The sequence below is a fragment of the Salvelinus namaycush genome, chromosome 5, assembly GCF_016432855.1.
Source record: "Salvelinus namaycush isolate Seneca chromosome 5, SaNama_1.0, whole genome shotgun sequence".
In the NCBI taxonomy this organism is placed as follows: Eukaryota; Metazoa; Chordata; class Actinopteri; order Salmoniformes; family Salmonidae; genus Salvelinus; species Salvelinus namaycush.
Genome location: NC_052311.1, coordinates 8,671,382 through 8,697,628, shown reverse-complemented (window position 1 = coordinate 8,697,628; position 26,247 = coordinate 8,671,382). Strand labels below are relative to the sequence as shown.

At 42.8% G+C, this 26,247-nt stretch overlaps 1 protein-coding gene across 1 annotated transcript in view; it reads left to right on the top strand.

Annotated features, from left to right (window-relative positions):
- The window catches only part of LOC120047922 (LON peptidase N-terminal domain and RING finger protein 1-like), a 29,834-nt gene extending 12,478 nt beyond the window's left edge, over positions 1–17,356 (top strand). The window contains exons 4-11 of the mRNA XM_038993539.1: positions 2,317–2,665; positions 2,764–2,839; positions 2,943–3,057; positions 5,300–5,421; positions 7,554–7,712; positions 7,898–8,060; positions 12,403–12,552; positions 12,696–17,356. Coding sequence (XP_038849467.1) covers positions 2,317–2,665; positions 2,764–2,839; positions 2,943–3,057; positions 5,300–5,421; positions 7,554–7,712; positions 7,898–8,060; positions 12,403–12,552; positions 12,696–12,845 — 1,284 coding nt within the window. The 3' untranslated portion in view covers positions 12,846–17,356. The remainder of the gene's footprint in view (positions 1–2,316; positions 2,666–2,763; positions 2,840–2,942; positions 3,058–5,299; positions 5,422–7,553; positions 7,713–7,897; positions 8,061–12,402; positions 12,553–12,695) is intronic.
- Positions 17,357–26,247: the final 8,891 nt, after the last annotated feature.

The following is a 26,247-nucleotide window of genomic DNA, read 5'->3' as shown; positions in this document are numbered from 1 at the left end:
ACCAGATTAGCCAGTTCTTGCTGTGAGATGTTACCCCACTCTTCCACCAAGGCACCTGCAAGTTCCTGGACATTTCTAGGGGGAATGGCCCTAGCCCTCACTCTCCGATCCAACAGGTCCCAGACGTGCTCAATGGGATTGAGATCCGGGCTCTTCGCTAGCCATGGCAGAACACTGACATTCCTGTCTTACAGGAAATCACACACAGAACGAGCAGTATGGCTGGTGGCATTGTCATGCTGGAGGGTCATGTCAGGATGAGCCTGCAGGAAGGGTACCACATGAGGAAGGAGGATGTCTTCCCTGTAACACACAGCATTGAGATTGCCTGCAATGACAACAAGCTCAGTCCGATGATGCTGTGACACAACACCCCAGACCATGACGGACCCTCCACCTCCTAATTGATCCCGTCCCGGAGTACAGGCCTCGGTGTAACGCTCATTCCTTCGACGATAAACGCGAATCCGACCATCATCCCTGTTGAGACAGAACCGTGACTCGTCAGAGAAGAGCACTTTTTGCCAGTCCTGTCTGGTCCAGCGACGGTGGGTTTGTGCCCATAGGCAACATTGTTGCCGGTGATGTCTGGTGAGGACCTGCCTTACAACAGGCCTAGAAGCCCTCAGTCCAGCCTCTCTCAGCCTATTGCGGACAGTCTGATCACTGATGGAGGGATTGTGCGTTCCTGGTGTAACTCGGGCAGTTGTTGTTGCCGTCCTGTACCTGTCCTGCAGGTGTGATGTTCGTATGTACCGATCCTGTGCAGGTGTTGTTACACATGGTCTGCCACTGCGAGGACAATCAGCTGTCTGTCCTGTCTCCCTGTAGCGCTGTCTTAGCCGTCTCACAGTACGGACATTGCAATTTATTGCCCTGGCCACAGCTGCAGTCCTCATGCCTCCTTGCAGCATGCCTAAGGCACGTTCACGCAGATGAGCAGGGACCCTGGGCATCTTTCTTTTGGTGTTTTTCAGAGTCAGTAGAAAGGCCTCTTTAGTGTCCTAAGTTTTCATAACTGTGACCTTAATTGCCTACCGTCTGTAAGCTGTTAGTGTCTTGACGACGAAGCATGGGAAACAGTGTTTAAACCCTTTACAATGAAGATTTGTGAAGTTATTTGGATTTTTACAAAGTATCTTTGAAAGACAGGGTCCTGAAAAAGGGACGTTTCTTTTTTTTGCTGATTTTGTATACAGCAGGGGTGGGCAATGATTTCAGCCCGAGGGCCACATCGGGATTTCGAAATTCAGATTTGCTTGTCAAAAGCAATTTGCAGGCCAGAAAAAGTTATTTGAAAATGTATAGATCCATTAGTGTTTCTACATGCTTTCTACCTAGTTTTAGACGTTCAAGAGTGTCCTGGAGTTTAAAAAATCCTCAAACCTCCCCCGGGCCGGATTGAATGGACTCGTGGGATGAATCTGGCTTGGGGGCCATATAACATCCACCCCTGATGTACAGTATACCAAGAACAAGGATGACTGACTGGGTGGGGTTATTCAAGGACAGGCTAGCATTGTAAATGCTATGATATGTTATGGAACACTGTCAGAATATCTACTAACACTTATGTGTGTCAGGTCAACTAAGGCGAGGGGTCATCTATGCTAGAAAAGGATATGACATGGGACAATATTAGGCAATCTAAACACTTCTACATAACTGCTAAATGGCCGTTTACAGTTAGGTTACTGTTAGAGGGCAAGTTATAGGGTCAGTTAGAGGGTCAGTTAGAGGGTCAGTTATAGGCTAACTGTGTCAGGTTATCTGAGGTTGGATAAGATTTAGAAATGCAATGTCACAGAAGGCAACCTAGTCATTTACATGTTCAGCCTAGTCATTTACATGTTCAGCCTGGTCATTTACATGTTCAGCCTAGTCATTTGCATGTTCAGCCTAGTCATTTGCATGTTCAGCCTAGTCATTTGCATGTTCAGCCTAGTCATTTGCATGTGCAGCCTAGTCATTTGCATGTGCAGCCTAGTCATTTGCATGTGCAGCCTAGTCATTTGCATGTGCAGCCTAGTCATTTGCATGTGCAGCCTAGTCATTTGCATGTGCAGCCTAGTCATGTGCAGCCTAGTCATTTGCATGTGCAGCCTAGTTATTTAAAATATTCAGCAAGTTATGGGTTTCTAAATGAATGGTTGATGGATTGATTGATTAAAGCCACGTCTGATGTTGTAGGATGAATTTTGTTGTGGGATAAGTTTATAATGATGGAACGTGTATGATGAAGTAGCAGTATAATGTTTTTAAATGATTCATGGATGGATGGATAGATTGATCTGTGTGTGTGTTTTCCCTGGTCAGATCCTGGAGACGGAGGGCATGTCAGTGCCAGAGGAGGTGCCCCAGATCCTCCAGGTGGTCTCAGAGTACCTCAGAGGCCACTGCCCCCCCATCACAATCCTCTTCCCTGAGGAACCCACACACAGCCACACACACAGCCACACACACTGCCTCAACAAAAGCTTCCGATACCCTCAGGTGGAGGGGGCAGACGGGGACAGGAGAGCAGACTTGGAGACAGGGCCAAAGGTGAAACATGGGACCAGTACTGAGTGCTGTCTCAGTCTCTGTCAGGCCGTGTCCTTCCTCCCTACAGCCGAGAATGATGAGGAGATGATGATGAGGAGGAGGGAGGAGAGGCACAGCAGGGGTACATAGAACACACACACACACACACACACACACACACAGAGGAAGAGAGAAGAGACATGTAGATGGTTGATATTGGGTCTATGTTGTCTCCCTCAGGAGGCTGCAGTCTGGACAGAAGAGAATCTCTGAGTGTCCTCACTGTGTCTGACTTTGAATGTCCCCTCTGTATCAGGTTAGTAGTTTCCATAAGTGGTACATCCTGTGGAGTCTTGTGGTACTGTGTAATTGTTGATAAACTTGTGCTGTACTCTGATCTTAGTGCTGTACCTCTACAGGTTGTTCTATGAGCCAGTGACCACGCCCTGTGGACACACCTTCTGTAGGACCTGCCTCGAGAGAAGCCTAGACCACAACCTCCGCTGCCCCCTCTGCAAACAACCACTAGAGGAGGTAACTATGGCCTACGTAACTATGGCCTACGTAACTATGGCCTACGTAACTATGGCCTACGTAACTATGGCCTACGTAACTATGGCCTACGTAACTACGTTGCTTTGCAAAAATATTCAGTATTCACATTTATTGTCAACAATTAACACAAAATACTATCTAATGTAAATGAGGAAGATGTTTTTTTAGTATAAGATAAATAAAACCTAAATAAAATAGTCATTGCATAAGTATTCAGACCCTTTGTTTAGGCAAGCCTAAATTACTTCTGTAAGGTCCCTAACACAGATTCAACTACAATGATCAGGGAGCTTTTGGAAAGCCTCATAAAGAAGGCCAGTAATTGGTAGATGGGTAACAATAAGAAATCAGACATTGAATATCTCTTTAAGCATGGTCAGGTGAATACTTATGCTGTGGATTATACACTGCTCAAAAAAATTTGCACAAAGGCGGAGGTAGCGGTTCTGCTGCTGGGTTGTTGCCCTCCTACGGCCTCCTCCACATCTCCTGATGTACTGGCCTGTCTCCTGGTAGCGCCTCCATGCTCTGGACACTACGCTGACAGACACAGCAAACCTTCTTGCCACAGCTCGCATTGATGTGCCATCCTGGATGAGCTGCACTACCTGAGCCACTTGTGTGGGTTGTAGACTCCGTCTCATGCTACCACTAGAGTGAAAGCACCGCCAGCATTCAAAAGTGACCAAAACATCAGCCAGGAAGCATAGGAACTGAGAAGTGGTCTGTGGTCACCACCTGCAGAACCACTCCTTTATTGGGGGTGTCTTGCTAATTGCCTATAATTTCCACCTTTTGTCTATTCCATTTGCACAACAGCATGTGGAATTTATTGTCAATCAGTGTTGCTGCCTAAGTGGACAGTTTGATTTCACAGAAGTGTGATTGACTTGGAGTTACATTGTGTTGTTTAAGTGTTCCCTTTATTTTTTTGAGCAGTGTATATTAAACCACCCAGACACATCAAAGATACTGTTGTCCTTCTGAACTGAGCTGCAGCACAGGAAGGAAACTGCTCAGGGATGTTACCATGAGGCCATTGTTGATTTTAAAACGGCTACAGTCCAATGGCTGTGATAGGAGAAAACTGAGGATGGATCAACAACATTGTAGTGACTCCACAATAAAGAACTAAATGACAGAGTGAAAAGAATAATACAAAAATACTGAATAAAATATTCCAAAACATGAATCTTGGTTGCAGTAAGGTACAAAAGTAATACTGCTAAAAAATACACTTTTTGTCCTAAATGCAAAGCCTTATGGGAAAACACAACACATCACTGAGTAACTGCCTCCTTATTTTCAAGCATGGTGGTGGCTGCATCATGGTATGGGTATGCTTGACATTGGCAAATACTTGGGAGTTTTTCAGGATAAAAAGAAACGGGATGGAGCTAAGCACAGGCAAAATCCTAGAGAAAAACCTGCTTCAGTCTACTTTACACCAGAGACAGAGAGGAATTCACCTTTCAGCAGGACAATAACCTACAACACAAGGCCAAATCTGGAGTTGCTTACCAAGAAGACAGTGAATGTTCCTAAGTGGCCAAGTTACAGTTTTGACTTAAATCTGTTTCAAAATCTGTGGCAAGACTTGAATTGCTGTGTAGCCATGATCCTCAACGTCTTGACAGAGCTTGAAGATTTCTTTTAAAGAATCATGGTCAAATATTGCACAATCCAGGTGGGCAAAGCTCTTGTAGACTTACCCAAGAAGAGTCACCTGTGTAATCAATGCCAAAGGTGTTTTTAGCATGTATTGACTTAGGGAGCTGAATACTTAGGCAACAACTATATTTTAGTTATTTAATTTCTATTAATCTTTAGAAAAATTGAATTGTTCTTCCACTTTGACATTACAGAGTATTTTGTGCAGTTTGTTGACAAACAATTACAATGAAATACATTTGAATCCCACTTTGTAACACAATAAAATGTAAAGAAATCCAAGCGGCCTGAATAATTTTGCAAGGCACTGTGTGTACACTACTACATAACTAGGGCCTACGTAACTAGGGCCTTTGTCTGTGTACATGGACTCAATCAGAAACACATTGTATATAACATCATAATGAAACAATTGCAATGGAAGGTCTGCTTGTACTGTTTTTATGTCGCTATCATGTTTATAACCCAAGGGAGATCGCTTTAACTGGGATGCACTTATTTGTTACTTTTCTTCCCAATAATGCGGAATCACTTCGTCTTTCCTGTGTAGTACTTTAAGAACAGGAAGTACAACCCCACGGTGCTGCTGCAGGAGATCATGTCTCACCTCTTCCCCCTGCAGCTGGATGAGAGGAAGCAGGTCCACGAGACTGAGATGGCCGAACTATCCAAGTGAGTCCTGTCGCTGACGCACTGTAACCAGGGGTACACGGAGGTTGATTGCGAACCCTCTCGGTTTGTTCTAGAGTCTCCCAGAACGGTAACCTGGCACCCAAACTGATTTCTCTACGTTTCATCTTTGTGAGTGCAGCGTTCAGTCTGCTTTAACCAGGCTACCAAAATTGGCCCTTACCTGTAAAACGAGCTTTGGAACTATTTTGGTAGAAGTTCTTAATGCCTGAATGAAATGAGAGACTGAAACGTGAAATTGTTGATGGGCTATCATATGCTCACCAGAATGAGCTTGGGGCGAGTTGGCAACCTTAATGGTAACTATGGCAACATGCATCGGGCTCCTCATACAGTAGAGTACTCATACAGTACTACAGTAGTAGTAGAGTAGACGTTGTGACCGTGAGGTTATTAGCAAAGCACCGCACAAGGCAACAACACCAGCTGCTGGACAAGAGCAACACTGAAAATATGTATACACTAGCAGTCAAAAGTTTGGACACCTACTCATTCAAGGGTTTATTTTTATAACAGTGAAGACATCAAAACTATGAAATAACATCTATGGAATAATGTGGTAGCCAAAAAAGTGTTAAACAAATCAAAATATATTTTATATTCTTCAAAGTAACCACCCTTTGCCTTGATGACAGCTTTGCACACTCTTGCCATTCTCTCAACCAGCTTCACCTGGAATGCTTTTCCAAAAGTCTTGAAGGAGTTCCCACATATGCTGAGCACTTGTTGGCTGCTTTTCCGTCACTCTGCGGTCCAACTCATCCCAAACCATCTCAATTGGGTTGACGTCGGGTGATTGTGGAGGCCAGGTCATCTGATGCAGCACTCCATCACTATCCTTCTTGGTCAAATAGTCCATACATAGCCTGGAGGTGTTGGGTCATTGTCCTGTTGAAAAACATTGATAGTCCCACAAAGTGCAAACCAGATGGGATGGCATATCGCTGCAGAATGCTGTGCTAGCCTTGCTGGTTAAGTGTCCCTTGAATTCTAAATATATAACCGACGGTGTCACCAGCAAAGCGACCCCACACATCACACCTCCTCCTCCATGCTTCACGGTGTGAACCACACATGCGGAGAACATCCTTTCACCTACTCTGCGTCTCACAACGACATAGCGGTTGGAAGCAGAAATCTCACATTTAGACTCGTCAGACCATTGGACAAATTTACACCGGTCTAATGTCCATTGCTTGTGTTTTTTTTGGCCCAAGCATGTCTCTTCTTCTTATTGGTGTCCTTTAGTAGTGGTTTATTTGCAGCAATTCGACCATGAAGGCCCGATTCACGCAGTTTCCTCTGAAAAGTTAATGTTGAGATGTGTCTGTTACTTGAACTCTGTGAAGCATTTATTTGGGCTGCAATTTCTGAGGCTGGTAACTCTAATGAACTTATCCTCTGCAGCAGAGGTAACTCTGGGTCTTCCTTTCCTGTGGCAGTCCTCATGAGAGCCAGTTTCATCATGGAGCTTGATGGTTTTTGCGACTGCAAAAAGTTATTGAAATTTTCCGCATTGACTGACCTTCATGTCTTAAAGTAATGATGGCCTGTCGTTTGTCTTTGCTTATTTGAGTTGTTCTTGCCATAATATGGACTTGGTCTTTTACCAAATAGGTCTATCTTCTGTATACCACTCCTACCTTGTCACAACACAACTGATTGGCTCAAACGCATTAGGAAGGAAAGGAAGGAAATTTCCACAAAATAACTTTTAACAAGGCACACCTGTTAATTGAAATGCATTCCAGGTGACTACCTCATGAAGCTGGTTGAGAGAATGCCAAGAGTGTGCAAAGCTTTCATCAAGGCAAAGGGTGGCTACTTTAACACTTTTTGGGTTACTACATGAATCCATGTGTTATTTAATAGTTTTGATGTCTTCACTATTATTTTACAAAATAGTACAAATAAAGAAAAACCCTTGAATGAGTTGGTGAGTCCAAACTTTTGACTGCGTGTGTGTGTATTAAATACACACCTCCTTAACACCACTGTTACCCTGATTAAATATATATTTATCTCTCTGTATCCTCCCTCTCTTTTTGCATCCTCTCTGTCTCTTTCTGCTTTCTCTCTGTCTCTCTCTCTGTTTCTCTCCCTCCATCCCCCAGTCTAACTAAGGACATCCCTATTTTTGTGTGTACGGTGGCGTACCCGGGCGTGCCCTGTCCTCTCCACATCTTCGAGCCTCGTTACCGCCTCATGATGAGACGATGTATGGAGACGGGCACCAGGAAGTTTGGCATGTGCAGCTACGAACATGGAAAAGGGTGGGTCGTGGATGTATACAATCTGAAAATACTGGTATGAAAATGAACCCTGAGTGTATCTGACTCTCTTCCCCTTTTACATTACTACGCTGAGCCACACTGTGCTGGGGATCTGATTGTCTTTCACATTACCCTTTCAGCTTGCTTCCAACAACTCTCTGTCTGTGTCTGTGTGTGTCCTCCAGATTTGCAGACTACGGCTGTATGCTGGAGATTCATAGCCTAGAGGTGTTGCCTGACGGTCGCTCGTATGTGGACTGTGTGGGAGGAAGTCGCTTCAGGGTCCTGAAGAGAGGACAGAGAGATGGATACCACACCGCTGATATAGAGTACATGGAGGACCACAAGGTACACACAATCTCACACACACTGAAGAGAGCTAGATACCACACTGCTGATATAGAATACATGCAGGACCACAAGGTAAGTTACCACGGGTTGTTCTAACCTAATCCTGGCCCTGGATGACCCCTGTGAATTCAGAGTTTTGGTTGAATTTAACACTCCTGGGGAAGGTTACAAATGCTATTTTATTAGCTAGTTCTTCAGTGAGTGTTTTACTGGTACTTGACCTGTTTCCAAGCAACAGTTTGTAAAGGCAATGTTCAGTGCTCAACCAGGCATATCTTAGAGGTGTGTGTGTGTGTGTGTGTGTGTGTGTGTGTGTGTGTGTGTGTGTGTGTGTGTGTGTGTGTGTGTGTGTGTGTGTGTGTGTGTGTGTGTGTGTGTGTGTGTGTGTGTGTGTGTGTGTGTGTGTGTGTGTGTGTGTGTGTGCGCGCACACTAGAGGCTCAACATGCTTTGTTCACACCTACTGTAAAGGTCAGAGCCTAAACTACACAAAAACAACACAAGACACAATGGAATACAAAACTTTTACTATCTCATTCTGGAACATACAAGGTCTGAGGTCATCTGCCTTTGGCCTAAAGAGCAGAAACACAGACTTCATCAAAGAAATTGGAAATACAGACATTGTCATCCTACTAGAAACATGGTATAAAGGAGACGGACCCACTGGTTGCCCTCTAGGTTACAGAGAGCTGGTAGTCCCATCCACCAAACTACCTGGTGTGAAACAAGGAAGAGACTCAGGGGGTATGCTAATTTGGTATAGCGCAGACCTAACTCACTCTATTAAATTAGTCAAAACTGGAACATTTTACATCTGGCTAGAAATTAATAATAAGGAATTTCTCAACAGAGAAAAATGTCCTTGTGTGCTAGCTATATTCCCCCCAGTAGAATACCCATACTTTAACGATGACAGATTCTCCATCATAGAAGGGGAGATCAACCATTTCCAAGCCCAGGGACATGTACTACTCTGTGGCGACCTAGTCAATTCCAGAACTGGACAAGAACCTGACACTCTTACCACACAGGGAGACAAACACCTACCTGGAGGCGACAGCATTCCCTCTCAAATTTGCCCCTCTAGACACAACTATGACAAAACAACCAACAAAAATGGGTCACAACTCCTGCACCTCTGTCGCATGCTGGGTCTGTACATAGTCAATGGCTTCGAGGGGACTCCTATGGTAGGTAACTTACAGCGCACCCTTTGGCAGTAGTACTGTAGATTACTTTATCACTGACCTCAACCCAGAGTCTCTCAGAGTGTTCACAGTCAGCCCACTGACACTCCTATCAGATCACAACGAAATCACAGTCTACTTAAACAGAGCAATACTCAATCATGAGGCATCAAAGCCAAAGGAACTGCATAATAGTAAGAAACACTATAGATGGAAGGAATATAGTGTAGAAACCTACCCAAAAACAGTTGGGCAACAACAAATTCAATCCCTTTCAGACAACTTCCTGGACGTAATGTTTCACTGTAATAGTGAAGGTGTAAACTTGTCAGTAGAAAACCTAAACAGTATATTTGACCTCTCAGCTTCTTTATCAAATCAAAAATTGTCAAGCAGAGAAGCTAAGAAAATGAACAACAATGACAAATGGTTTGATGAAGATTGCAAAAACCTAAGAAAGGAATTGATAAACCTATCCAACCAAAAACATAGACCCAGAAAACCTGAGCCTACGCCTTCGCTATGGTGAATCAATAAAACAATACAGAAATACACTACGGAAAAACAAGGGACAGCATGTCAGAAATCAGCTCAATATAATTGAAGAATGTAATCACTTCTGGGAGAATTGGAACACACTAATCAAAAAACAGCACGAGTCATCTATCCCAAATGGAGATGTTTGGATAAACCACTTCTCCAATCTTTTTGGCCTTATAACATATACATGATCAAATGCAAATATTAGAATCAACTATTAAAGACTACCAGAACCCACTGGATTCTCCAATTACATTACCACAGGACAAAATACAAACCCTCCAACCCCAAAAGGCCTGTGGTGTTGATGGTATCCTTAATGAAATGATAAAATATACAGACAACAAATTCCAATTGGCTTTACTTAAACTCTTTAACATCATCCTTAGCTCTGGCATCTTCCCCAATATTTGGAAACATGGACTGATGACCCCAGTCCACAAAAGTGGAGACAAATTTGATCCCAATAATTCCGTGGGATATGCATCAACAGCAACCTTGGAAAAATCCTCTGCATTATCATTAACAGCAGACTCATACATTTCCTCAGTGAAAACAATGTACTGACCAAATGCTAAATTGTCTTTTTATCAAATCACCGTACGACAGACCACATATTCACCCTGCACACCTTGTTCGACTAACAAACATAACAAAGACAAAGTCTAATCATGCTTTGTTGATTTCAAAAAAGCTTTTGACTCAATTTGGCATCAGGGTCTGCTATACAAATGGATGGCAAATGGTGTTGGGGAAAAACATACAACATTATAAAATCCATGTACACAAACAACAAGTGTGCTGTTACAATATGTGTTTTTTTCCCATTTTATGTATCAACGAATTGGCGAGGGCATTAGAACAGTCTACAGCACCCGGCCTCACCCTACTAGAATCTGAAGTCAAATGTCTACTGTTTGCTGATGATCTGGTGCTTCTGTCACCAACCAAGGAGGGCCTACAGCAGCACCTAGATCTTCTCCACAGATTCTGTCAGACCTGGGCCCTGACAGTAAATCTCAGTAAGACAAAAATAATGGTGTTCAAGAAAAGGTCCAGTTGCCAGGACCACAAATACAAATTCCATCTAGTCACCATTGCCATAGAGCACATAAAAAATTATGCATACCTCGGCCTAAACATCAGCGCCACAGGTAACTTCCACGAAGCTGTGAACAATCTGAGAGACAAGGCAAGAAGGGCCTTCAACGCCATCAAAAGGAACATAAAATGCGACATACCAATCAGGATCTGGCTAAAAGTACTTGAATCGGTTATTGAACCCAATTGCCCTTTTATGATTGTGAGGTCTGGGGTCTGCTCACCAACCAAGAATTAACAAAATGGGACAAACACCAAATTGAGACTGCATGCAGAATTCTGCAAAAAATATCCTATGTGTATAATGTAAAACATCAAATAATGCATGCAGAGCAGAATTGGGCCTATACCCGCTAATTATCAAATTCCATAAAAGAGACGTTAAATTCTACAACAACCTAAAATGAAATGATTCGCAAACCTTCCATAACAAAGCCATCACCTACAGAGAACTGAACGTGGAGAAGAGTCCCCTAAGCAAGCTGGTCCTGGGGCTCTGTTCACAAACAGATCCCACAGAGCCCCAGGACAGCAACACAATTAGACTCAACCAAATCATGACAAAACAAAAAGATAATTACTTGACACATTGGAAAGAATTAAATAAAATATCCTCCATGTACAACGTAAAACACAAAATAATGGATGAATCAAAGAAAGACTAAAGAGAGAGTTTGTTTCTTTATGTAATAAGAATCTAAACCTGGAGAGGGGGTTCTACTAAGCTATATGGAATTGTTTTAAGAAAGAATTCATTAAAGAATTCATTAAAAATCCTACAATGTGATTTTCTGGATTTTTTTTTCTCATTTTGTCTGTCATAGTTGAAGTGTACCTATGATGAAAATTACAGGCCTCTCATCTTTTTAAGTGGGAGAACTTGCACAATTGGTGGCTGACTAAATACTTTTTTGCCCCACTGTATTTGGCCTTACAGCTTTTTGCCCATACAAATGCATTGAATAACAAATTCACTACATGGAACAACCGAGACCCCCCCCCCAAAAAAAACGGAAGGATGTTTGTTCTAAAATGTCTATCCGATCTCTGAGAGATGTAAGAAAGATCAGGATTTTATTTTTTCACTTAAGTCTCCATAGATATTTCCCTACATGTTTTCGACTGGTAACGGGGACCTTTTGAGGCCTCTGGGCGTCCAAGAGCTTGTACCTGTTCGTGAGAGTCTCATCTTTCCTTACAGAGGTCATAATAGTTTTTGGCCAAACCGTTCGGACTCTACGTACTTTCGGAATGTCTTATGGTCTGACAAACACCGCTCTACCTCTGTCACCTTTCACTGCGGAAGTGCGACATGGGCAGATGCGGTGGATTGAGACGCATCCAGTGCAAAAAGAGATATCTCTAGCTTACACTGACAGATTTTTATGGGGATTTTTGTATGATGCTAATTAGATTTCCACAGGGGCTCGGACATTGACCTTAGTGGGTTAAAGGTTTGAAGAGAATCAATTGTATTTTGCATTGAGAATCTCCTCCTTTTGTTTCTAGGCTGAGGGGTCAGAGTTGGAGCTATTGCAGAGCCTCCATGACAGTGTGTATGAGCAGGCCCAGGACTGGTACACACGCCTCAACACACGGCTCAGAGAACAGATCAGCAGACAGTATGGAACCATGCCTGACAAGGATAACAACATACAGGTACACACACACAGACACACATGGACCTTGCCTATCACCTACCACTTCCAGACCAGCACTCATCTAGTATCGAAAATCCCCTGTATCTCCCCATCTCTCTCTTCCTCTTCTCTCATTTTTATCTCCCTGTCTCTCTCCATCAGGCCTCCAACAACGGTCCAGCGTGGTGTTGGTGGTTGTTGTCAGTTCTCCAGCTGGATCCTGCCTACCAGACCACTGTCCTGTCCCTGCCCTCCCTCAACGACCGCCTGGGACACCTGCGCATGGTTCTGGAGTACTTCTCCCAGAGCTAGAGAAGAGGAGGAGATAAAGGGATACAGATTTACTGGGCTTTCTGATGCTTATCCAGTACCCTACACAGAGGAGAGGAGCATCTCTACAGACTGGATAATGTGAAACATCACACACACACTAATATATCACTCACACACAGATCCCACACACAGTACCTGTCAGGCCCACTCCCCACCCCTGTATCTTCAGCAAGATGTTACTGGGTTTAGAGCCTGTCGCCATGGAGATCATATGTCCTAGCTTGAACCCATTTTACCTGGCCAAGAGCAGAAAGAGATTGTTTTATCACTTACATAAATAATATGTTTGTTCATAGATACATCGTAGGTAAATACCATATTGAATCACTGGTGAAAGGTGCTTTTTGGATGAAACTAGCTTGAAATACCTTAAACTATACCGTTTCTTGTTTGTGTCCAGCTCGCTAATAATCACTCAAATTTTAGAGATAGACAGTCACGAACTATGGATATATTGGACTATCTCTTGCAAATTTTGACGGCAAAGAAATTTAACACATTTCCATTGCGGCCTTCCGGACCTCGTTGAAGACCGAATGCAGCCCCCGGGGCAAAATGAGTGTGACACCCCTGCAGTATAAGGTTAAACTCAAACTGTTCTGATTCATGCAAAGGGATCTAAACCTGGTGGCAATGTCTCAGATAACCACTAGGTGTCACTGTTTTCACTCCTGTTTCCCATATTGAGCCAAGCATAAAGAACACTGCCATGGCAACCGACCCGCATGCATGACGTAACCAGCCATGTCAGAATCAGATGATCTGATTCCTATGGCTGTGAAGTGCTTAAAGAAAAGCTATTAAAAAAAGTGACACAGATAGCTCAGTCTTACAGAGCTGAACTTGATTTCCTGGGTAATGCACAATATGTTATTATAAGGCTTGGGTTAAAGTTATGTATAGTTTATAATAATCATATTGTCTTTTTTGGGGGTTCTTTAAAACCTTGGGAAGCTACTATATTGTGACAAACACAGTGACCAGCCATTTTGAATTACTAGCGCTACAGTATAATTACTATTGCCATTACTGTATCTTTACTGCCTTGTTACCAATATTGAATAGGATGTAATATTAGTGTGTTATTGCAATAATATTCTATTATGAAACATTGAAACATAAAAAGGCTCCGCCTGGGTGAAAATCGTCATATTTCGGAGTAATGTGAATTAAAGCTGCTATAGCTTGACTTCTCGTTAGTGTTGGTGAAGATGTATTGAACAGGGTTCCATCCCAAATGGCACCCTACTCCCTTCATAGGGCACTACCTTTGATCAGGGCTGCAATAGGACTGTGGTGAAAAGTAGTGCACTATATAGGGAATAGGGTGCTATTTGGGATTCAGACCCAGGTCTTTGTTAAATAAGGTGGAAAAAGAGAGACAGGTGGTACAGCTTAGCTGTTCTACACATGTGTAAACCGGTGTGTTGTTCTGTACACATGCATATGTATGTATGCACAGGAGGCTGGTGGCACCTTAATTGGTGATAATGTGCTTGTGGTAATACCTGGAGCAGAATCAGTGGAATGGTGTCAAATACAGTAAACATGGTTTCCAGGTGTTTGAAACCATTTAATTTGCTCCGTTCCAGACATTATTATGAGCCGTTCTCCCCTCAGCAGCTTCCTGTAATGTAAACAGTCTTTGGATAGCAGTCCTCCCTCTGACAACACAAACAAGTTGATGCTTTGTTGGACAGTAGAGGTGTGTGTGTGTATATTGAAGAGACTACCTGTGTAATATAAAAGCTACCACTCCTGAGTTCAAACAGTGTGGGTTTTCTTTCAAATGCTTGAGTTGCACTTTATTGAGTTTGCCTAATGCAATGGCACCAATAGAATAGTCCCAAAAGTGCACACCATGTCCATCAGGCTCAATCAATCGTTCAAAGTATTTGGAAATAAATAAATCAAATAATATTTCCTTTTAACCCAGGTCTGGTAGCTTTCACACCCACAGGCAGGACAGACAGGAGTTGCCTCCCTAGCCCATCCCGGGCTCACACCACCCTCTGCCCCCTGTAGCGCCCCCTACCTGTGTGGCCCTCTCACCACTAGTGTTGGTGACTACAGTGCCTGGCCACTAGGAGGCAGAAGTTTGTGTTTGAGCAGAAGGGAATAGACAAACGTTGTTTTCTTTTTGGGGTTTATTAGTGCCATATTCCATGGAATGTTGAAACTGCAAATCTTAACACGATTTACTAACAGACAGGCTGAAAATATACACAGGCTGTGTTTTTCTACTATAATATTTGTGCCATAGATACTGTTATTGTGTGTTTTTATTTAGAGATTTAGTTGGATTCAGTCATGAAATATTTATTAAGATTACAACCAACCTGCAACTTAAGCGTTGTAATTAATTCCCCATGTGTTATATCTGCTGGACAGTGAAAGACTAGCTTTGACCTGACACATTAGATTGACCACATATTGTTTTTAACAGACCGTCACAGACCGGTGACTCAGCATTGTAACTCGCCTGTTTATAGACTACAGTAGATATACTAGTGTAGCTATAATAGATAGATAATAATCCTCAGTGATTGGACTGACGTGTGTGCTAGTTTTTGGAGTGGCACGTTTAAAGGCCTGATATTTCGCACAACGATACCCCTCCAAAGGACAGACAGACAAATGGTTGGGCACAGGGGCAGGCCGGGCCTCGGCCCCTGGTTATTCTGACTTCTGACTTCTCCCCTAACATTTAACCTGGTGACCCATGTTTCCCTCTAACATCGCTGATGAAGGCCTGCCTTTAGTTAGTTTGGCTTCAGTTGGTTCAGTTGGACATGGTTGATTCTGACACTCCTGAAAACCGCTTTAGGAGCTGATTTAGATGGGTCATCTAAGTAAAACCAATCTAGGGGAAACACTGGTCTGACCGGCTATGTACAGTTCACTACCCACACAGAACCTTAGAACCCACAGGTACTGACCTACACACCAGCTTTCTGAATACACGCAATACAGCAACGATCATGAGGTCCAATGTAGGCCTACTCTAAAGTGCAGATTTTGACTGGATCACTACAGATCACTGGCTGTCAGACATGTACAGAAGTGTATATTAGTCTTTAGCTGATTGTTTGCCGATGGAAACCCCCAAAAAACTTGAGGTCCAATCAAAAACATTGATCACTTTACATTTCGGCCGTCTTGAATTCCCCTGGCTAATTCGACAAAAAGGGACTTTGATCAGGAACAGGCAGTCGTCTACGTTGTTTATCCTCATAGATGATTATGATGTACACGAGAACAGGTAGCGATCAGTATCTGTGCTCTATTCAGGAACCAGACTTGACTGTTAAAATGAACAACTGGGTGGAAATTGACTACAGTTGACTTGTCCTTGATTGAGGCGACTCCCCTCTCCTGTATGATTGATTATTGGAGAAGAAGACTTCTATTCTTGCACAGTATAATATATATGCATGACCTGTTTTCTCTAATGTTCAGCAGTGGCATCAATGTTATTTTGTCCAACTACGCATCATAAAAAAAAAAAAAAAGATTTTCTCCTTTCCCATTTTTCTTTCTTTTGAATGTTCAGTTGTTTTGGTACACACAGACAGGAATGTTCAGTTGTTTTGGTACACACAGACAGGAATGTTCAGTTGTTTTGGTACACACAGACAGGAATGTTCAGTTGTTTTGGTACACACAGACAGGAATGTTCAGTTGTTTTGGTACACACAGACAGGAATGTTCAGTTGTTTTGGTACACACAGACAGGAATGTTCAGTTGTTTTGGTACACACAGACAGGAATGTTCAGTTGTTTTGGTACACACAGACAGGAATGTTCAGTTGTTTTGGTACACACAGACAGGAATGTTCAGTTGTTTTGGTACACACAGACAGGAATGTTCAGTTGTTTTGGTACACACAGACAGGAATGTTCAGTTGTTTTGGTACACACAGACAGGAATGTTCAGTTGTTTTGGTACACACAGACAGGAATGTTCAGTTGTTTTGGTACACACAGACAGGAATGTTCAGTTGTTTTGGTACACATAGACAGGAATGTTCAGTTGTTTTGGTACACACAGACATGAATGTTCAGTTGTGTAGGTACACACAAACAGGTGTGCTGTACTGCTTCCATACTACATTGCTTCATCCTAAGTAGCTAGTACACTAGTGTGGATATTGGATCAGAACCAATGATTAGGAATGATTTTATGACACATAAGGCACTAGTCATCACCATAGACTTCACAGTTCATTTAGTGTTCTCTGGCCAGTGTAGTTCTCTATCGAATGTGATATATACATTAAATGGTAGAGAAAGGTATTGGCCAGGAAGCCATTCTAGCCTACTACACCACTGTCTGTCTAAACCGTTGATATTGATACACCCCTGTTCTGCTGTGTACAAGCCGCCTGGCAACCGATGATGAACCATAAAATACCTGATGGATTTATTTGCTTCAAATATCCCTGGATGATGATGTTTCAAACGTTAATATTATAAAGTTATTTAAATTAAATTGTATGTTATGTTTTTTTAAATATATTTGACTGATTAATTGTTTGTTTGAATGACATTTTGATGATTGGCAATCATATGTTACCCAGAAACCATTGGAGTAGAGACGTCCAGGCAGAGATAGTTGAGTGGCATCAACTGGTGTAACCTGGAAAATCTTGCCTTGATCTGAGTGAGGACCTTGGTCAATTGCCTTTGCTCCTGATAGGAGCCAATGGCTTAAATCAAGTAAGTCAATCATACATTTACTGGTCTATCAGGAAGTGGGGTAGAGTTATTATATTCTTCACAAGATCTTTTTTCATGCTCAGCAGTTTCTCGTGTGTATCAGGAATGGTCCACCACCCAAAGGACATCCAGCCAACTTGACACAACTGTGGGAAACATTGGCGTCAACATGGACCAGCATCCCTGTGGAAAGCTTTCGACAGCTTGTAAAATCCATCCCCCTGACGAATTGAGGCTGTTCTGATGGCAAAAGGGGGTGCATCTCAATATCAGGAAGGTCTTTCCTAATGTTTTGCATACTCAGTGTATATCCTCTGTAGCTCAGTTGGTAGAGCGTGGCGCTTGCCAGGTTAGTTTGTTCTTTTCCCGGGACCACCCATATGTTAAAATGTATGTATGCAGGCATGCCTATAATCCGCTTTGGATAAAAGCGTCTGCTAAATGGCATTTAATATTATTATTATTATTTATTATTATGTTAGAATCTCTCTAAAATGGGGCGGCAGATTAGCCTAGTGGTTAGAGCGTTGGGCTAGTAACCGAAAGGCTGCAAGTTCGAATCCCCAAGCTGACAAGGTAGAAATCTGTCGTTCTGCCCCTGAACAAGGCAGTTAACCCACTGTTCCTAGGCCGTCATTGAAAATAAGAATTTGTTCTTAACTGACTTGCCTAGTTAAATAAAGGAAAAAAAAAATAAAAAAATAAAATAAAATACATTTTTCAATTTGTAAGTCGCTCTGGATAAGAGCGTCTGCTAAATGACTTAAATGTAAATGTAAATGTATACAGATGTAATGACCAAAGCCTCCACCAGGGGTCAGTGTGTAGCTATAGATGGACAGCTGGAGTTCTTCTATGGAACAGGAAGTAGAACTTATTACTCTGTTGAAGAGAACAGTTGTTGAATAGAGAGCAGTAGTAATGGCGTCTTTTTGTAGGCATTAACTCCGCCATGGTTTGTTGGACAAAGTCTATAGGAAAATGAATGGAGTTTTTGTAGGGTTTTTGGATAAACGCTGAATATGAAGTCTGTGGTAGACACAGGATTAGGAGATCTTATACATACATTTTTGTTCTATGATATAATCTTCCTCAGCTAACATTTACTTTTTTGTGAATTTTTAACCATTTATGTAGTAATGATAATCACAGAGTGTACATAAAGGCTTCGTAATTAATAAAAGTAATGTTAACTGACTGACATTACCTCATAGAATAAAACGTACAAGCTCTAAGCCAGTGTTAACTTTATTTTTAGTGTTTATTCCAAAACGATATTTTTTCCCCATTAATTTTCCCCATAGGAATAGCTGAACGAACCAGATGTAACTTATTTCCGGTTTTGGGACTACAAACTGTCGAGCTCTATTCAAGAGAGTCAACGTGAAGCCAAATCAAACTACTTGCATTGCATTTTACATGAAGTGTACCAGCCCAGGGTACCTCACAGACAACTGAAGGCAAGCTGATTAAAACAATACTAGGTTGTGTGTGGCACATGTGTGTATGAGACAGAAACATGTATGCATATCTATTTCAACAGAAAATACTTCCAAAGTGAAGGGGAGAATGTCAGTATTGCCTTGAGCTTTCTGGGCATAGTCCCAGTTGGTATTAGATAGAATGTTGAGGCCCCGCACGCCTTTGGGGAAAGAAAACCCATGGTTGCCTAGGTTACTCCATTGGCTCATTTGACCTTTTTCAAACACAATTTTCTTGTCTGCTTGTTTTGGTCAATTACATTAGTACATTTAAGAAAAGTACAACATGTCTAAAGATGACTTTTCAATATTGCCTCTCCCTACCCTTCTCACCTCTTAGAAATGACTGAGTGGCGTTAGACTATACTAAACAAGTTAGGTTGTACCTGTGATGAAACGTTTTCTATACACAGCTACGTGTAGCCTACTTGGAGACCGGGTCCCCACATTTCCCACATCTCCCACTCCAAATAGCCTGAAGCCACAGGGCTCTTCTCGCAGCCTCTATTTCTCTACCTGGGAGCATTGTGGTTTGGATTTTTTACCTAGTTACCTGTACATTGGGCTCCTGAGTGGAGCAGTGGTCTGAGACACTGCATCTCAGTGCAAGAGGCGTCACTGCAGTACGTGGTTCGAATCCAGGCTACGTCACATCCGGCTGTCATGGGGAGTCCCATAGGGCGGCGCACAATTGGCCCAGCATCGTCCGGGGTAGGCCGTCATTGTAAATAAGAATTTGTTCTTAACTGACTTCCCTAGTTAAATATAAATAAACATTGAGCAACACACAGTTATCTGTGTGTGTGTCTGATGGAGATGAGAGAGAACTATTACCATGTGATTATAGCAGGACTATAGCAAGTGTCAAAATTCCACCAATCATCAGAAGCAAAAAAAAAACGAATTTCATTTCCTTGGTGCCAATCAGAAATGAGAAAACGGGATGACACTGTCTGTTCTTCACCTAAAGAGTCAGTCAAGCACGAACGCATTCACACACGCATGTGCACACACACACACACACACACACACACTGAGTGCCACTTAGTTGCTATAGGAACAGAGAGCTGATAGGTGAGAGAAACTCAAAGTGGAGAGCAGGATTATCAATTAGAAAATGAACAAACTTTGTCCTTGAAGTGTGAAATGTTTTGAGAGACAATTTGTACTAAGCTAATACAGGAAGATATGTGTACGGAGGTCTGAATGAAGGGAGGGGTTAGAGAGAGACCGAGGGAGAGAGAGACCGAGGGAGAGAGAGACCGAGGGAGAGACCATGGGAGAGAGAGACCGAGGGAGAGAGAGACCGAGGGAGAGAGAGACCGAGGGAGAGAGAGACCATGGGAGAGAGAGACCGAGGGAGAGAGAGACCGAGGGAGAGAGAGACCGAGGGAGAGAGAGACCGAGGGAGAGAGAGACCGAGGGAGAGAGAGACCATGGGAGAGAGAGACCGAGGGAGAGAGAGACCATGGGAGAGAGAGACCATGGGAGAGAGAGACCGAGGGAGAGAGAGACCGAGGGAGAGAGAGACCGAGGGAGAGAGAGACCATGGGAGAGAGAGACCGAGGGAGAGAGAGACCGAGGGAGAGAGAGACCATGGGAGAGAGAGACCGAGGGAGAGAGAGACCATGGGAGAGAGGGACCGAGGGAGAGAGAGACCGAGGGAGAGAGAGACCGAGGGAGAGAGAGACCGAGGGAGAGAGAGACCGAGGGAGAGAGAGACCGAGGGAGAGAGAGACCGAGGGAGAGAGAGACCATGGGAGAGAGAGACCATGGGAGAGAGCTCGAGCTCAATTTGACAAATCTGTGTGTTTTCTGTGGCGCTCTTTGCCCTTTTTTATGCGGCACTAGGGATTAGAATGATTTGACAGGATGCTGAGTGTGTGTCTGCATGCGTGTGTGTGTTTGCATATGTGAGGGTAAAGCACAGATAAAGCTGGCTTGTTTCTCTGCTGTATAATCCCTACAACACTGTGATAAACCCCCTGGTGTGCACAGCACCCACCATCCCTCGGTCTCTGTGATAAACCCTGGAGTACCCAGCACCCACCCTCCCTATGTCTCTATATGTGTCTCTGAGAGCGAGGGTAAACATATCAAACACCACGTTCTGCTACAGCTCAGGGAACAGAGTAATCAGACACACTGATGGAGGCAATCAGGGAACTACAGAGACTCAGAGAGACCCGAGAGGAATTCAATGATAATTTTCCTCTCCCTCCCTCCCTCTCCTTTCTCTCCCTCTCCTCTCCCTCTCTCCTTTCTCTCCCTCTCCTCTCCCTCCCTCTCTCCTTTATCTCCCTCCCTCTCCTCTCCTCTCCCTCTCCACAGACAGGTGAAAAAAAGCTGCGACAAACTCTGACAACTTCTTTAGGAAACGCTGTGCATTGGGTGACAAACTTGAAACGTCTTTTTTAACAGCTAAGATTTATGACTTGTTCCCTGGGGGGAATTTAAACTCTACTGAGGTGGAAAACTCTTCAAACTTTGGTCCCCTTTGTGTTTGGTGGAGCTCCACAGCTCCGTCACATACCTGTCCCTGGGGAAGGGAAAGAAAGAGAATGTCTTGATGCCAGTTGGACCGCCCCGTGGTGAGACGGAGGATGGGTGACACAGGAAGCTGTGTCGTTGCGGGGGATGTGATGTCATCTGATCAGCTCACTGATTGGCTGAGTGAACTCCTGCTGAGCGACAGATGGCTGCTAGTGCTCTTCACTTCACTTCCTTCTCTCTTTTTCCCTCTCTCTTTCCCTCTCTCTTTCCCTCTCTCTTTCCCTCTCTCTTTCTCTATTCCCCCCTACCTGTTCCCCAGATAATGTTTCCAGTTGAGCCTTTGGCTTGGTTATTACAATAAACCCTATAACAAAGGGAGAATAGAAAATGTCTACTTCAGTTTTCCTCTGGAAGTTATTCTGTCTGAATCATGAAGTAACCAGACAAAAGGGTTTGGCATAAGGTTAAGGTTATGGGCAGGGAAATGGTTAAACGTAACCCTAGTTTCATGTCCACACCCCAGTTCAACTTCAACCCTAAACATAACCCTAACCCTAAGGTATCAGACATTGGTGTGACCCTATAAATAGAATGAATAGAACAGGCGTCCCCATTCAAGCCAATAATTGGTCATTCTATTTATGTGGGTGTGACTTGATAAGACTTGTATTTATTGTTTTTCACATTACCAGCACAACAATCGAAACAATTAATGAGACAAAACAACACACAGCATATAGATGCATCACACAATTATATTATACAATAATGCCTGAATACATATACAAACACACCATTCTAGATGCTACATCAGATCACATACTACACACGTACCGTACCCACTAGTAAGTCTCTATAATGACTCTGTATTCTAACCGGGGATCTCAGGTCTTGTGAAAGGACTGGGGACTACCTTGCATGTCATATGTCATTTTTTTCTAGTGGCATGCAAAAACTGACCTCATGAATCCATTGAGTGATAGTAGGAGGATCCTTATGGTTCCACCCCTTTAAGGTCTAAGGGCCTGGGCTGGGTTTCTACTGAGCTAACATATGGAATTGTTTTGAGATGGTCATACCAAGGCCCCTTAGCTATTTTATTTTAAATTTTAGGACCACTGTACGTATACATAAAAAATAATAATCAGCAGTTGAAACAATAACAAAGGGGTGAGCCTGGTCTCAAATTCATAGACAGAACTATGGATGCAAGGACTGACCATCAATGACATCACAATTATAGTTTAACCATGTTTTGAGTCTATATGGTGTTTGTTTACATTTACTTTGTTTACAAACATTGGAGTAAAACAAGAATTTTGGGGTGTTCTGATGGGGGTACAACAGTTGGATTAAGCTGATGTATTTCTAAATTATATTTCTCAAGAATCAATGGGTACATATCATTAATTTATTAGTCCAAAAATTGATGTAGCAACTGCCCATTGCCCCTTTAAACACTGCATTTGGCCTTACTGCTATCAGCCCATAGAAACGCATTGAATAACAGATTCATACAAGGAAAAACAGAAATCAAAAGGATATATGTTTTGAAGTCTATCCTATATCTGAGAGATACAAGAAAGCTCAGAAAAAAAGAGAGTCTCATCTTTCCATAGAGGGGTCATATTAGTGTGTAGCCCAAACAGTTTGGACTCTACAGACATAAGTTGGCTCATCAGCGGTACCGGTACAGGCTTACCTTCAGACGAGTCCTGTGACACTTGTGGGATTTGTAGAGCAAAATGGATGGCTCACCATCGTGTTCATGAGAGTCTCATCTTTACATTTTAGTTTGTTGGCCAAGCCATTCAGACGCTACAGACGTTTTCGTGATGTCTCCTGGTCTGACAAACACCGCTGTGGCTCTGCCACATTCCAACCCAGATGCGGGTACAAGCCCATGAAAAAAATATCTCTAGCTTAAAAAGATGGATTTTGATGGGGATTTTTTTATTATGCCAATTAGATTTCCGCCGGGCCGCAGACATTGACTCTGGCTAAAGAAATTCTTTATTCTCTGAGAAGTGAGATGTAGATTGGACAGATCATCAAGGATTGTCCTCATGGGAGTTAAAATGTACTTGCCTGTGAAGGATATTTTCAATCTTCAGCCACCACTGTTAATGTTTAACGCTGACTCATGTCAGGAATTATAGAGTTCCTGTCTCTGCTTTACAGTGAGGGCAGTGTGGAGAGGAGTCATTTTTAAAGGTGTTAGATAAGATCTATAAATACATTTGTACTGACAGAGCTTGTATCTTGTATTAATGTAAACTCTTTGGGATTGCTAATTCATTTCAGACCATTGATCTTCTGTGATCTGGGTCCCAAGATCCCTCCCCCATTTCTCTTTCACCCTTGTTGTGGTAGCTTTGGAATACTCTGTTAACAAGCTATGGGTTTGTGATTTGTGTTTGCTTATGTTTGGTTTGAGTAAAAGAGATTTGAGTGATGGTTGTTTGGGTGGACCCAGTGAGCCTCCCTGCCTAGTCTGGATGAATGGATAGGACTTCTGATAGTTGTGTAAGAGTAGGTATCTCTCTTCTATTGGTATCTGATTGGCTCTCTCTCTCCTAACTGGTATCTGATTGGCTACCTTTCTCCTACCTGGTATGTGATTGGCTACTTTTCTCCTGCTGGTATCTAACCAAAGGCAGATATCCTAGCGGTTAGAGTGTTGGGCCAGTAACCAGAAGGTTGCTAGTTTGAATCCCTGAGCTGACGAGGTGAAAAATGTGTCAATGTGCCTTTAACCCTAATTGCTTCAGGGTCGCTGTTAATAATTGCAGACTCTGGTCTTGATTCCACTCTCCGATGGTGTCTCGGGGAGAGTTGGGATATGCCCAAAAAACAAACATTTCCAATTAATACACAGTAGGACGAATACATCTGTCCTACTTGGAATCTGATTGTCTGTCTCTCTTCCTGCCTGTTATCAGAGTGGACACTTTTCATTATCACATAGCTCTGTGGTCTTTCTCCTTGAGCATTGTTTTGTCTCGCTGTTGTCGTGGAGATGGAGCTGGCGGTGTGAGTGTGTGTGTGCTTTACCAGCATTGCAGTACACTAGAGGAGGCATATGATAACAGTCAAATCTAGTACGCTCTCTTGAACTCTGGAACAAGCTGCACAAAACACAATCTCTTCAAAGCCTGAGAACGTGACGCACACACACTTTGTAACTCTTCAGAACTAGAAGAATACACGCTCTCAAAATCCTTGGAATAAACCATACACACACACACCAAAGCCAGTAAGCACAGCCTGGCCTGAAACACAATACACACACAATCTGTCCAGTCTGTTTTCCTCCCTGTGGGGGATTTGGGGAACATAGGGAAGTATTTCTGTCATCCATGGGCACATTGAGCGCTGAGCCTGCCTACCATACCAGCCAGGTCACCCGTGATACAAGTCAGTATTCGACATCCATCCATGTCTGAGGACGTTGGGAGATGACATAGAAACTGGCCACTAGGGGCAACAGTGAGCTCTGTTACCTTCAAGTAGGTTTCAGTTTTGCTAGGGCTTTGTGGATGGGGATGGTGGATGGGCGTAAGCATCTGTCTGCAAAGGTTGCATATTCGAATCCAGTCATATAAGTTTTTTATTTTATTTTTGTTTTAAGCCTATCCCAAAATGTAACCCTTACCTTAATCATTCAGAGTGAATGCCTAACCTAAAAATTCATAGTTAATGCCTAAACTTGACAGTAAACACTTTGAAATTTGATGTCCATGAAAAACATGGACGTCTAATTCTGACGTGAGACTGTGAGCGCTTGAAGACCACACACACACACACACATTGAGAGAGAGGGAAGGAGAGAAGGAGAAAAAAGAGAGAGGTCTCAGAGACCTCTGAATCACACTCTATGATAACTGCTCTCTAACTCCATCTTTTTAATGCATTTCATTTCCATACATTTACTGTACCGTTTCCTAAGCTTGACAGACAGACAGGCAGAAAGACTGAGGAACAGAGTACAATACATTAATCGGTTAAATCAAACATCATCCTATTTTTCCAACTTAATTGAGGAGAATAAGAACAATCCAAAATGTGTTTTTGATACTGTCGCAAAGCTAACTAAAAAGCAGCATTCGCCAAGGGAGGATGGCTTTCACTTTAGCAGTGATAAATTCATGAACTTATTTGACGAAAAGATCATGATCATTAGAAAGCAAATTACGGACTCCTCTTTAAATCTGTGTATTTCTCCATAGCTCAGTTGTCCTGATTCTGCACAACACTGCCATGACCTTCGATCAAGGGAGACACTCAAGATTTTTTATCCTAAATCTCTTGACACATTCATGAAAATAGTAATGGCCTCTAAACCTTCAAGCTGCATAACGAACCCTTTTCCAACTAAACTACTGAAGGAGCTGCTTCCTGTGCTTGGCCCTCCTATGTTGAACATAATAAATGGCTCCCTATCCACCGGATGTGTACCAAACTCACTAAAAGTGGCAGTAATAAAGCCTATCTTGAGAAAGCCAAACCTTGACCCAGAAAATATAAAAAACTATTGGCCTATATTGAATCTTCCATTCCTCTCAACAATTTTAGAAAAAGCTGTTGCACAACAACTCACTGCCTTCCTGAAGACAAACAATGTATACAAAACACTTCAGTCTGGTTTTAGACACCATCATAGCACTGAGACTGCACTCGTGAAGGTG